Source organism: Ursus maritimus, unplaced genomic scaffold, assembly GCF_017311325.1.
Source record: "Ursus maritimus isolate PB19 unplaced genomic scaffold, ASM1731132v1 scaffold_7, whole genome shotgun sequence".
Classification (NCBI taxonomy): domain Eukaryota; kingdom Metazoa; phylum Chordata; class Mammalia; order Carnivora; family Ursidae; genus Ursus; species Ursus maritimus.
This window is the reverse complement of record NW_024426885.1, coordinates 38,623,002-38,637,554: the sequence shown is the minus strand read 5'-3', so window position 1 is coordinate 38,637,554 and position 14,553 is coordinate 38,623,002. Positions and strand designations below refer to the sequence as shown.

Here is a 14,553-nt window from a genome sequence, read left to right as displayed (position 1 = left end):
CTTTCACATTACTCCAGGATAATCAGATTACCTTCCTTCACCTGATATAAAGACATGAAAGTTTTAAACATTTTATTATGAAATGGAATATATATGTATGTGTGTATATGTAGTTATACATGTACAGAAAAATGCACAACACATCTGTATAGCCAACATCCAGATGGAGAATCAGAATGTTACCGGCACCCCCACACTGCACCTGCTTCCCACCCAACCTCCCCCAATCACCATCCTCCCTTTTATGAGAATCATTTCCTTGCTATTATTCATGGTTGCACTGCTATATAACTTTCCCCAAACAACAGAATCCCAGGCACGGTGTGTCTGGCCTCAGTGATCAGCACTGTATTTGTGAGGTTTGCCCATGTTGCTCTGTGTAGCAGCAGTTCGCTGATTCCCCTTCTTTTGCTTTATGGGATTAAAATAAACCTGCCATACTGCATACTAGAGAGGAATACGTGGAAAGGTGTAATGGTCATCACTCCCCAAAAGCCCCTCCACAGCCCAGGTGACCATACTGATAGTTTAGCACGATTCCTTCCATCCCTCCCCCTTGGAACAAGTCACAAAACTCAAATGTCTCCAATGGCCAAAGCAGGACATGAAAGACGCCTGATAATAGACAGGTGCTGGGCTGAGAAAACCTGGGGAGTAAGAGCCCTGTGTAACCAGGGCTCCAAAATGACCATGAGACAAACTTACAGGCTGGATACAGCCCACTGACCATTTCCCAGATGAGCATTCTAGATCATGTATTATTTTCTCCTCTTTTTTAAGATTTTATTTATTTATTTGACAGAGAGAGAGAGAGAGAGACAGAGAACAAGCAGTGGGAGGGGCAGAGGGAGAAGCAGGCTTCCCGCTGATCAGGGAGCCCGACTGGGGGCTCAATTCCAGGCCCCTGGGATCATGACCTGAGCTGAAGGCAGATGCTTAATTGACCGAGCCACCCAGGTGAGCCATTCCAATAGTTTTTTATGAATTCCTTAGGATTTTCTGCATCCAAGATCATGTCTTCTGTGAACGGCAATGGCTTTGCTTACTGCTCTTTACTGTGGGTGCCTTTGGTCCCGTTCTTGCTCATTGCCCTGGTTAGAACCTCCAGTACAATGTTGAACAGAAGTGTCAAAGCTGACGTCCTTATCTTGTTCTGGACCTTAGGAGAGGAGCATGCAGTCTTTTCCCATTAAGTAGGATGTTAACTGTAAATTTTTTTTTTTTTTTACCAATGCCCTTTATCAGGTTGATAAATTTCCCTTTAATTCTTAGTTTTCTAGTGTTTTTCAATTATGAAAGTGTGCGGATTTTGTCAAATGCACTCTTGTGTGTCTTTTGACACGATCATGTGTTTCTTTGTTCTTTATTGATATGGTGCATTACATTAACTGATTTGGGGATGTTAAGCCAAACTTGCTTCCTTACGACAAATCCCACCTGGTCATACCGTAGCATGCCTTTTACATGCTGCTGGATCCAGTTTGCTATAGTATTTTGTTGAATTTTGTAGAAAATGTTTGCATCTATACCCATAAGAGATATTGGTGTACAGTTTTCTTACGATATCTTTGTCTGATTTGGTATAATAGTGATCTCATCCAATGAGTTGGGACGTGTTCCCTCCTCTTCTGTTCTCTGGAAGACCTTATGCAGGATTGATGTTAACTCTTTACATGTTTGGTAGAATTAACCAGTGAGGCCATCAGGGGCCCGGGCTTTTCTTTGTCGGAAGTTTCGAAATTACTGATTCAATCTCTTTGCTTGTGACTGTTTTATTCAGGTTATTTATTCCTGAGTCAGTTTGGTCATTTCTGTCTTTTTAGGAATTTGTCCATTTCACCCAAGTTATCTAATTTGTTGGTGTACAGCTGTTTATAGTATTTCCTTTGATTTGTTTTAATGTGTGAGGTGGGTGCGTCTCTTATTTCCAATTTTAATAATTTGAGTTCTCTCTTTTTTCTCGGTCTGTTAAAGATTTGTCAATTTTGTTGTAGATTATATATCACTTTTACGATCGAATTATTATCAGAAGACATAAAAAGTGAGGGGTAATCTCTACAAGGGGAGGTGAAAGAACATTAATGTAAATCCAAGCTTTTGCTGTCCCATTCCTCCTAAATGCTGCTATGGTTGACGTCAAGTTTTTTCCATAATGCTCTGTACCATCTCTGCCTGGAGTGGTGGTCGGGGGGAGACGGGGGATTGAGGAGCGCTCCAGGGAACTGGTGGCTTGGCCATCACTTACCAGCAGTGGTCAGCCGTAATCTGTGGGCACAGTTTATCTATGGCTGTTTGGTCTGATGTCATAACTCACCGATACTGTTTTTGCCGTGTTTCCAGCTCTTTACGTCTGTGCTGCTTGAGAATGTGAATTTGGTCATCGCAGGCCAGCTTTGCTGTGAGGAAAGGACAGGTGTGAGAACAGCCACGGGAGGAAGGTAACAACGTCCAATATTCGGGTTTCCCTCACACCCCCTGCCCGTGCACCATCTTTACCTGCCTCAGAACACCCCCCCACCTCCCGTTCATGCTGAGGACACTGGGGCTTAGGGAGGTTGAACAGCTTTGCCTTTGAACTTTGCCCAAGGTCACACATCTAATTAGTGGATTTCCAACACAAGATTCAAATCCCGTGCTCTTAGCCACTCCCATTATAAAAGACAAATCCAGTTCCCCTTCTTTCTGCCTGCTCACTCAGCAAGCTCGGGGCCCTGCAGCTCGGGGCCCTGAGAATCACATCCAGATACAGGAGCCGGGCTTGGTTCTCACCAGGCGTTACGGGGGTAGGTCAGTGATTCTCCGCCTGTCTGCGGCAGGCACAGTGTATACAGCAAGCTGCCTTAGCTTCCTCACATGTAAAATGGAGAGAAAACGCCTATTTTTAGGGTCATGGTGGGGATTTAGTGAGTACTGTACACAGTGCTTGGCCGCCCGTAAGTGGGGACAGTAATGAACATTATTGTCCTTGTAATCATGATAGACTGAGCTTCCTCTTCCTCCCTCTTAGCCCAGATTCAAAGGTGTCTTGGTTCGCATTTCAGGAGTGGGGCAAGTGGCGTAAGGACCTTTAGAGCAGGAGAGGCCGGTTCATGCTTACCCTTTATACTGTGATTTAAGGTAAAGCCAGTGAACACAGTTAGTGGGCCCCCACACTAGTAGGATTCCAGAGCATCTCCCGAAAAGGGGGGGCCTATAATAGTGCTTCTCCAGCTCTCTGTGGCTCTTAAAATTTCCATTTCATCACAGACTGATATTTTTGTAAAATACAATAAAAATTAACTACTGGCAAAATGAAATAAAAAACAAACCAAGGACATTCAAAACACAAGCCCTGTTTTTATTATAAGATGCAACAGTCATAGAATAGTTCTTGCAAGTTGCCGTAAAAGCTTGTAAATGCCTACTCTCAGTCTCTGAACTTACCTCGTTACAGCCCACAGCTCTTGGCCCACGCTCAGAGCAACTTCTGGCTGAGGCAGCTCCAGTCCAGGGCTGGGAACTGGGGCCCAGAAAGGAAGGTCACTGGGGCCCCTCCTTGTTCTCCAGGGGGATGGAAAGCCATCCAGTAGGGGCGGCCTGAGACCACTGAAGGCAAGATGAGTATTCACTGTAACAACAGCTCTCACTGGCTACAGGAGACACTGCTGTGGGAACTTGACGTTGATCGTCTCTAATCCACCTCAGAGCACCAGCCTCTTCGTCAGGCACCCGGCTCTGAGAAATTGGGTCTCTTCGGTTTCAGTGGTATGAATAAGGCAGAACACGTGGAACTGCACATACCAAGTTTCAAAAGGTGTAAGCTCCATTTGTCCTGGCCCTGAGGGTGTTGGACAGTCTATCCCAGTGACTGATGGAACTTTTGGGAACACAGCAGGTGACCAGGTGACAAGACCTAGACTGAATGCCCCAGGGTTTGGGAGTAGGGGTTGATTCGAAACACTGATACGAGTGCCTTACTGAAGCTGTGTTTTCACATAGATGCTCTGGGTCCCTGGGACCTCCGTGTTCACCCTGGGTATCGTGGTGAAGTGTTAGATGGCAGAGACTGCTTGTGGGCTGGGCCCCTTCATTTCCAGCTTGTCCCAAGGATTGGTTGTTGTGCCATGTGGTGGATTAAAGACGACCATAAATTCTTTGACATTCTTTTCATTGAGAGGTAGGGTCTGTGTCCCCTTTGAGTCTGGGTGGGCTCTGTGACCCATTCTATTGCTTGAGCCAATAGAATATGGTGGAAGTTACCCTCTGCCAGTTTCCAGGCTCGGGCAGGAAGAGACTGACAGCTTCCACCTTCTGTCTCTTGGAGTACTTGCTCTTGGAAGATGGCTACTATATAAAAAGTACAACTGCCCCATGACTGCCTAGCTGTGAGAAGCCCCACGCCATAGAGAAGGCTTCAAGAATGAGAGTCCAGGTGGAGAGAGAGGCCCAGGAGCCCCGAGGCACTAGACATGGGAGAGAAGAACCATCTTAGAAGTGAGCCTCCTAGTCCTTCCCCCTCAGCTGATGCTTCATGGCTCACAGATGAACTGCCCAGCTGAGCCTTTCCCAGATTTCTGACCATGAGATCAGGCACAAAATAAAAGGCCGTTTAAAGCCTCTCAGATTGCTACACAGCACTCGACAAGTGGAACATACTGGATGGATAGCTTCTATGTGCCCCCTCCAGATCTATCCTTCACCTTGTCCTGTCCCTGAAGGCCGATCTTGTTCTTGATTGGAATGAATTATGTTGATAGGCTTCAGATTGGGCTCAGCCACGGGAAGCCAGACCAGAGAGAGGAGGGCATGGGAGAATGAGGAGAGGACATTATTCCCGGGTCCTCTCTCGGTGTTTCCCCAGGCTGTCTGCATCTCTACTGGGGGCCACAGCTGTTCCCAAGGGAGTCTGTCTCCAGGACACTCCCCTTCTGGGATTAATCTGGCATCCTTTCTCGCCCCTCACCCCACCAGGACTAGCAGTCCTGCACACTGCTGTGACCCCCTGCACACTGGCCTACACCTTTCTAAACATCCTCATTTGAATGTGCCATATGTTTTTTGCTGGAGAGGGATTCAGGGTCTGTGGGAAGAAGACTGCACGACCAAGACCCTGGGTGGGAGGGGCAGGAGGGAGACTTGGAGCTAGTGTTTTTCCAATACCAGAGAAGGAAAAGAACGCCGGTCCACAACAGTGCACATTCTGGCCACCACAAGACAGAATGAACTTTGTGATTTTTTTTTTTTTGTCATGAGGTCGTGAGACAAAAATCCTCTAGCTCCAATCATTCAGTTCAGAAATATTTTTGAAATTTGGTTTCTTAAATTCCATGTGAGAAACAATGGGATGTGGCCTGATAGTTTAAGAACACTAGGTAGAAAAGAACTTTTTTCTCCTTTGTCCTGGCTTTCTTAGCTAAAAAATGGGGGTAGTAATCCTTTCCATTTTGCCTACCCCACTGCACCTCTGTGAAGAATGAATGATCTAGTGATAGGAATGTGCTGTCGACTAAGAAGTATTAAGCACCTTACGAGTAAAACATCTGTCCTCCTCCTCCTCATTATTCTAGGGGTACACAGCTTTGAAGACTTCTCATTCTGGGTTTAGAGTGTGAGCAAACTGAAAGGCCATGACTTGAAGTCACACAGAATTTTTCCGAGGCATGGGTTTGACTCCCACACGCTAAGAGGCTAGTGCACAAGGGGGAGTCACTCAGAGGGACAGTGGCCTCAGCTGAGCTTTGCCGTCCATCCCTCTCTCTGTTGCTCCACACTGGGCCAACTGCCTGTCTCTTACGAGGAATGCTCTCCCAAGGAAGTGCCAGACCGGGGTCTGCACATTGGAGGGTCTTGCTTAAGAGGGTAGATTTTAGGTTCTTTTTTCTTTTAGCAAAATGCAGGACTTTAGGCTTAACAATTGGTGACCATGACTGCCAGGTCTGGCCATGGCCCCTCTGGGCTGGCACTTGGGGCACTCCTATCAACCTCTTCCCTTCCCAGGCCTGTGTAGGGTGCCTTGGGGCCCAAACCCCGCTATGACCCACAGAGAGGAGAAGTGGAGAATTCACGGGGAGAACTGCCAGCTAGGGAGATGTCCCACAGGTACTTGCTACAAGGGACCCTATGACAAAAAGGGAGTCATAAGCTTGCTCCTGAAGGGCTGCAGCACAGAGGGAAGACAGCTGAGCATGTGCGGGGGCCTCTCGCTCCACCCTCTGAGCGTGGGGCTTCGTACCACCCTGAGGAAGTCGTACCCCCTGCAGGTGCATCGAGGCACAGAGCAGCAGTGGTATTATTCCCGTGAATACAGTTCCTGGAGGAAGGAGGGCCTGCAAGTCCCCTCGGTTCCTGGGAAGCTCGGGGAGTGGAAGGGGCCTGAGCCACTCACCGCGTCCGTCTCTCAGGACAATCTCGCCCTCACCAGCGATCCAGCGGTAGCAGGGGAACTCGATGTAATCTCCACAGGGCGTCTTCAGCGTGATGTACTTCAGGAACCAGTCGTCATGCAGCCAGTACTTGCGCTTCTCGATTTTGACCAGCTGGATCTCGCCCAGTTCTTCGTCCACTGTCACATCATAAGAATCAACCTGAGAGGAGAAAAAGGCAAATCAGGTTGTCTGGGGGATTCCTGAACCTTTGTATCACCCCTTAGTTCATTCAGCCAAGCTGTCTGCCAAATGCCTGCCCTCGCCGGGCTCTATGCTGCACCTGGGAGACGGAGATGGACAAATCCCGGAAGGCCGTTACGGAGAGGGAGATCTAGTGAGTAAGGGGTGGACGGTGCTGCTCGGAGGGGGCCATTCTGCTGTCTGCACATGGTTCAGGCTGGAGGACGGGAGACTCCAGGCAGGGGTGCCCTCTGCTAGGCTGTGCTTGGTGAGGGTCCCCTTCAGCTGCCCCTGCTCACGATAAGGGCAGGGGAGCTGCTGGCCTTTCCACCCTGCAGGCTGGAGGGGGCAAACTAGCCCTTGCATGCTGGGCGGTCCTTTACATCTTGCAAAGGGCTTGCTGACGATTGCTACAGACCCCCACGATGACGTGAGGATGAGGGACAGTCATGACTGTTTCACAGATGAAGATATTGAGGCTTACGAAGTCCCATTTCAACTCATTGGCAGAGAAGGAATTCCAATCCAGACCTTTCCAGCACCGCTGCTCTATGTCTCTCTTGTTCTCTGGGGAGCAAATAACTGAGTGAAAATGGGGAGGCTGAGGTGCAAGTGAGGTTGCACAGACGTCATCCTAGGATATCTGCTGTTCACGGAGCCACAGAGAGAGAGGTCAAGAAAATCAGGCAAGAAGTTCCCATGACATCCGTGGCACAGTGGTGGGTTGAGGCTGGTCTTGCTGCTAGAAGGTGCCACTGCACGCCATGTGCAGGCTGCTGACCGGGTCCCTGCGACAGAGCTGCTCAGTGCTTCGTGCTGCCAGACTCCTGACTCTAGGAGACGGGCAGGCACGGTGGCAGTGCTGGGCAACCCTTCTGAGGCTTGGAGGTGACCTGTGTGTCTGCAAATCTGGACGGCAGAGGGAAAGGAAGAGAGCTCAAGCACTGCCTCAGGTGTTCTATACACCAGCAGGTTTGGGAAGTCCTGGACTCAGTGCCTCCCCCCCCCCCCCCCCCCGAAGGTACTTTCTAAGCCAGATTTCACCAATCCTTGAGCTTCTTCCTTGGTGCCAAAACCTAGAGTTCTCAGCATGATAGTGAAGTAAATGGAGGGGAGGGGTGTCCACCTTGCATGTGACCCCATGCGTCTCTATCTTCATCCTTCTCCCACCAAGCTGCCAGAGGACCCCCAGGGAGGACTTCCTAAGAGAAATGGGAAGTTGGGTATTTTTAGCAAACCTCTTGGCTCTGAGCACAGTGAGCAGCTCGCATGCTGTGGTTACCAAAGATGCCAGACACTTGTGGTCAGAAAGCGGAAGTCTCCTCCCTGTGCTCTGTGGTCTGGGCCTGAGTCCTTAGTTGGAGCATTTCTGGGGACCAAGGAGCCCAGCCTCTGTGCTGGGATGCCACTTCTTGGTCCCTAACAGCACAAGCACATCTGTGCTGCCAGAATGCACCCTCGTGCAGGGTGAAAGAACCCCCTACCCCACAGTATGTCCTGTGGGAGAGCAGAATCCATAGGTGAGGTCACAGAGAGCACTGACCTCAGGCCTGTGGGAGCCTATCTAAACTGGAGGGTGCTCATCCCTTGGGAAGAAGCCAGGAAGCCCTGGGGTGCAGGGCTAGGAGAGAAGTCCCAACGAGGGACTGGATGACCTGAGGAACTGGGAGGAGAAGAGGAAAGGAAGGACACAGCTCTTGTGGGGTGACTTCTGGGGGAAGGAGAGAATGGAGACCCCTGAGCTGAGGCATCAGGGGGCCAGCAGGAAGGTTCTGATGGGACAAGAGGCCCAATGTCCATTTGGAGAAGGAGAAGAGGCACTGGACATCGGCAGGGTCTACCCCCACTCCAGGTCCCACCTGCCAGGCAGATTGGCAGAGACCTCAGCTCTCCTGTGGGGCCAAGATAGACATTCTTACCAAAGATTGGGGGTGGGCAGTGTGGGTCAGAGGGCAAGGTGAGCCTATGCAATAGGGCATCTCAGTCAGCCTGTCTCAATGTCATACTGCAGCTCCAAAGTGACTGATCATGGGCCTCAGCAAATTGCTTTACTCCCTGAAGCTCTGTTTCTTCATCCAGCAAGGGGAGATAATGCCTAGTTTGTCCGGTCATTGAGAAATCCAAATGATATGATGTCTAAGTGAGCTCCTTTCTCCAAGGGCACAGGTAACCAGCTTCTGTGTGCATCAGGATCAACTGGTCCTGCCTCTGGGACTCCTGGGGTCACTGCCTATGAGCAGCGGTTAAGCTAGCATGGGCCCCTGCACTGCAATCCATCCCTCACTACACACAGCAAATTGAGTAGCCAGAAGTAGATGTGGGAGGAAGAAATTGAGCTCAAACCTCTTGGCTCAAAACCGGGAGGAATTCCTGAGGGTGGGGAAGGGACCATAAGGCATTTTTATTGCTGGCAGTGCAGGCCAAGTAAAGGGAAGTCAGCGTGTGGTGAGGCCTGGCCCTGGACAGGTGCTCCAGGGAAGCGGCTTTCCTGTGGCTCTGAGGGGCTGGAGGGGACTGACAGTGTCTGTGGTGTTGATGCCAGGGCAAGTGGGGAGAGGACAGCCATTCTAAAGTAACAGGTGCCTTGAGTGTCTGAGGTGGACACTCTTGGGAAGGATGAGCCCAGGACCTTGTAATAAAAAGGGAAGGGAGTTGGGGCCAAAGAAGACTCTCCAGGACTGGGTGATTCTCAGATGGAGGCCCGGATGTCCAGCTGGCAGTGGTAACTGACAAGGAAGAGATAGAACAGCTTCTCTGAGGGAGGGAACAGTGGGGTCTCCATTCAGCATACCTGTCATGCAGTCACAGGAGAATGGGACTCTCCAGGTCCCCCTTCCCCACCCACTCCTATAAGTGCCTGGCAGAGGGCCCTGGAGTTTCACCTGGAAGGAACAGGCTGGACAGGCTTATAGGAACTCAACATGCCATCTAATGGGGTCTTTGGCAGGGGGAAAGAGAGAGGCCTGCCTGTCTGGCTTGTATTTGGCTGGTCCTGTCTTCAGACCCCGTGCTACAGGAGGTAAACCAGAGCTAGAGGAGTTCAGTCTCGCCCAACTTAGAAAGTCTTAGGGACAAAGTCTGGTGACTGTGGCTCTGGAACTGAAGAAAGCCTCTAGTGGGGAGTCACGAAGGCTAGAGAAAGGCCTCCAGAAAGATCTTAGGGTCTTGTGCATCAAACAGCAAAGCCAGGTCTTAGGAAGGTACATAAAGCTGCAGGGCGTACCTTCCTGTCTCTTCTCCGTAGGCCAGTACGCTGGGTGGATCATTTATTTGCCATGAAACATTGAATTCTCATGTCCATTCTGCACAGTGGATACTATCAACAGTGGATTACCTGTAACAGGCCCTCAATAAATACAGTATATATGCACGGCCAAGGAGATGATTATCCCATTTTACAGATGTAAACTGAGGCAGCTACCATGCTAGTGAGTAACTGGTGGTTCCACACTTAGAATCCACACCTGTGGTTGGCCAAGCCCAGGTTCCTCCCACTGTTCCCATGGTCATATCATGGGTAAAGCCCTGGATTGGGAGACACATGACCTTTCTTTGAGCCCTGGTTCAACTCCTTGATATAAAGTATATAAACCATGGGGTGGGGTGGAAAGACATGGAAAGGCATAACAGATAGCATTTGAGGCAGCTCTTGGGAGGTGGTAAGGTTTCAGAGGTGAGGTCAATGGGGAGGGGAAGAGATGGGCAAGACATTTAGCTGCAGAGAACTGAGAGAGCAAGACCTCCTAGGCGGGGAATGCATATGTAGAAGGAGGAGGTTAGAGCCTGGAGCTCCTTGGGTCAGAGGTGGCAGGTTCAATGGTCAGATCCTGGAGAGAGGCATGCAGGCAGGGAAACATGCATTTCCCAAGCCTCATCCCACAGAAGGGCCAGTTTTCTGATTTCACTTGTTGCTTTCAACTCTTTATTGGATATATGGTTTTAAGGCTTTTGAATATTTCTTTTTTTTTTTTTTTTAAAGATTTTATTTATTTATTCGACAGAGATAGAGACAGCCAGCGAGAGAGGGAACACAAGCAGGGGGAGTGGGAGAGGAAGAAGCAGGCTCACAGCGGAGGAGCCTGATGTGGGGCTCGATCCCATAACGCCAGGATCACGCCCTGAGCCGAAGGCAGACACTTAACCGCTCTGCCACCCAGGCGCCCCCATGGCTTTTGAATATTTCATCAGTGTGTTAGCTGGTCACTTTTCATTTGATCTTTACATCAGCATTTTTAGAAAGGTCTCATTTGTTTCTGTCCCAGATCCCTGTTGTTGCTGGGACAGGGAGAGGGATCTCTCTGCTGGAGCATGGACAGAAGAGAGTCCTGAGGCCTAGCCTAGGATGTTCATCTTGGTGGAGGCTAATGAGGGGCTGGGCAGGGAGAGGAGAAGATTGTGGATCAGAGAAGAGGGAACTGGGGGAGATTGGAAGACAGAGCTAGAGGGAGAAATTGGAGCAGAAAAGAAAAGAGAAATGGGGGACGTTTGGGGATGGTGGGGACTAGGGAGCAGAGGAAGGAAGAAAAGGAGGAACATGAGGCAGAATGTAGGGAAGTGAGGACAGAAAGGGAAGACTGGGGGATAGAGATGGAAGTTCATAAGGAAATGTTCATTCTTCATTAATATATTATTACTGAGCAAGAGGTATTCTAGAGTGTTCTCTTCATAAAGAGATTAGTAAGGTTAACATTCCCTGAATATATTTGAGAAGTATATACAATTGTAAGATTTGTCTACACTCACTGAATGCATTCTAGGACAATATATTAAACACTTCTGTATTGTCCCTAGCTTTCCTAAGAGTGCTGTCTTGGAATGAAAATGGCTCAAGTAAGATTTCCCAGAGATCTTCGGATCTATAAAAGTCATCCCATCTGACCTGAACTGCTTTCAGTTGACAGAAGTAAGGAAACAGATCAATTTGCCAAATTTGCCTAGCCTTGGGCCAGACTCTGGGCTGTCTGGGTCCATGGTCTGGGCTTTCCCAAGCAGGCAGTGGGGAGCCCCTGAGGGTGTGACCATTTATAGGAGAATCTCACCTTAGGAGAACTTCAATTCCCAGGCCTGACCTGGATCAGTATGTGGAACTCTGATGAGAATAACTGGGGATCTGTAACTCAGTTTGCGGAGAAGAAATCAGTCCTACTGTTTGACTGAATTCTGCACAGAGGTAATGTGGGTGTTGATCGGCCAAAGATCTGGAAATGACTGAACTGGCTGCCTGGTAACAGCCTTTATTGCTGTGACTGTGACTGTTAACCATAATGATTAGAACACTTTTCCAAGTAAAACAGGATGGCCAGTTCTTCTAGAGCAAGTATTCTCTTTGAGGTTTCTTTTTCACCTTTACCCAACAGGGACAGACTGTCCTTAAAGAGCCACCGGCTGGAGAATGAGGAAGTAGCTCTGGGCTGTGCAAGACAAAGTGTGGGGTAACTTTGCACCAACAGGAACTTTCTCAAAAGTGGATTTTTTTCAGAGCCTTTAGGAACCAGCTGATTCCCCTGCAGCCCAGCAGCCCTCCTGCCTGGCCCTTTCCCACCCCAATGGAAATGTGACATGCAAACCTCTCCTGAAATTTGCTTCTGGGACTCTCGCTGAGGTGATCAGTCATAGTGTCATTTGAATGAATTCTCAAGGTGGGGAGATAACGAACAGAACGGTGCTTTCACCCCTCTTCCAAGGACCCTGTTATGGCCACACCACAGTGTCTCCTTCAGGTAGAGGCCCCATGTGGGGTGCCCTGTGCTGCACAGCATGAGTGCACTGGTGTGTGTGTGTGTGTAGAGGAGAATGGGGCCCACTGCGGCCCACTTATTAAGGGGAAGTACCCAGTCCTCCTCCCTGAGATGCTGGGGGAACCATGAAAGAATGGAAGTAAATGAAGGTGCTTCAGAAATGGCAGAAGGTGTCATCTTCCCAAGTGGATTCTCATTGGCCCTCCTTCCTGCACCACTGTCCTCAGGGCCAGTTCCCTCATGGGGGAAACCAAGCAACAGATGGTTGTTTTCATACTCAACACCCCACTCTTTCTGAAGGGAGCCTGAGCCAGGCTAGCGTGCTGAACTTGGCTAAGTGTGAAGTCGGCTAATAACAAGGTTCTGAAGCTCCTAGGGAGGAATCAAGCCCACTCTGAGTTTGAAACTGGGAAAAGGAGTCGACTGGTATCTACTTATTGCAGCCTCTACAGACCTAAAACCTAATTCATGAATTTTATCCAAGAAGTATTCAGTTGAACCATATGAAATTCCCAGTTTTGTTTATCAAAAATTGTCAACTATGAGCAATTTCATACCGTTCAATCTAATAATCAACTAAGTGGTGAAAAGACCGCTTTGTGAAGTCTATATCTTTTTGGTCCGTTCAGGAGCTGGGGGGTGTTGGACGGGGACATTCCCTGGGCACCCACCTGAAGTGTGTTGGGATTGTCACAATAATCACAACGAGCACTTCCTATGCAGTTGGCAGTGGACTGGGCAAGTCACTAAATGCTCGGTAAGGACCATGACCTGCCATGCTCACCAAGAAAGCCACAGGGCTGGAATTCATGCCCAGGTCAGCATCAGGAGCTCACTTCTAAATGGGGCCACCTGTGCATGGCCTTATGTAGTACTTGGCAGCACAGACTAGAGGTACAGTAAACACTGGCTCCCTTTGCTCCCTGGACTCCCACAGCTCCAGGGTATCCAGTGAGAAGGGGAGAGGAGAAGCCCTCCTTCCTCTTCTTGCTCCACTGAGCCCTCACACCTGGGGTGGAAGTGTTCCCTGGTGTATACTCTGCTGGGAGTAGGACAATCTCCAGGTTGCAAAAGGCTTCTTGCTTGAGTTTTCTTGTTCCTTCCCTCTAAATTCCTCTGGGGACCTGACCTGAAAATGTGAGCTACTCAGGTGTGAAGACGTCTGCTAGTATCATTCTGTGCCAGTAGCTGGGCTTGAGCTCACCCTGATTCTTGTGCCAGCCTGAAGTCATCCCTTCCACTTTACATTTGGGGAAACAGGTTCAGTGAGCAGACAGAGTGACCTAGCAGTCAGACCCTGATTCAACCAAGATCTCTGTACTCCCAGCCCTGTGCTTTCTCCCCACAGTTCGAGGCTGCTCTGAGGTGCCATCTGGGCTTCACAGCAAGGCAAGGACCCGCAGGACCTCCCACCCCCACCCCAGGACCTGTGGAAGAAGCCCTACGAAATGGGGCACAAGCAGCGCTGCCACAGTACTTGCCCAGTTAAGGGACCTTTCAGAGCCTTGGGGTCCCTATCCGTGAAATGGAGAGCAGACCTTGCACCTTCTCCTGCTCCCAGGGGAGAAGCGCGGCGCCCTGCAGCCCTCACCCTGCAAACCTCCCGCCCCCGAACTTGGGTCCCAGCCGCCCCGACGGGGTCCTGGACACTCCCCTAGCCCGGTTCCTAACCACCCCAACGGGTCCCGGGCGCCCCCCGCCTCGGTCTCGGCCGCCCCGACGGGGCCCCGGGTGTCCCCAGCCCGTCCCAGCAGCGTGCCCTTACCGCGCCGCGCTCAAAGTCGTTGTAGAAGGGCTTGTCCAGCAGGTGCTTCTCGCTGCAGCCCGCAGAGCCCACGAGGCTGAGGTAGATGTAGTCGTCCGTGCCAGCGAACCACTGGCTGCCGGTGGCCACGGTGACCGTGTAGGAGGGCATGGCGGAGGGCTGTGAGCTCCACGAGCGTCGGCGCGGCGGGTCCGCGCGCGTCGGCACCTAGCCGGGACCCGCGCAGCAGCCTCTTCCCGCGCCCGGCCCCGCCCCCCGCATATTCCGGCCCCGCCCCCGCCCGGCCAGACCCCGACCCCACAAGCCCGGCCCCGCCCCCGCCCCGCCCCTCACGCATCGACGGCTCCAGACCCGTCGCGGACACCGTAGGGGTCGCGCGTTCCTGTTTTTCACCCCATGGTTGTGTGGCTGTTATAGCCGTCTGGGGACTGGGACCACCTCAGCTGCCATCCCCTCACCCATGCAT

At 50.6% G+C, this 14,553-nt stretch overlaps 1 protein-coding gene across 1 annotated transcript in view; it reads right to left on the bottom strand.

Annotated features, from left to right (window-relative positions):
• ALOX5 (arachidonate 5-lipoxygenase) overlaps positions 1-14,329 on the bottom strand; it is a 50,032-nt gene extending 35,703 nt beyond the window's left edge. The window contains exons 1-3 of the mRNA XM_040624017.1: positions 14,088-14,329; positions 6,365-6,563; positions 2,315-2,396 (exon numbers count right to left, since the gene is read on the bottom strand). Coding sequence (XP_040479951.1) covers positions 2,315-2,396; positions 6,365-6,563; positions 14,088-14,237 — 431 coding nt within the window. The 5' untranslated portion in view covers positions 14,238-14,329. The remainder of the gene's footprint in view (positions 1-2,314; positions 2,397-6,364; positions 6,564-14,087) is intronic.
• Between the last annotated feature and the right edge of the window lie 224 nt (positions 14,330-14,553).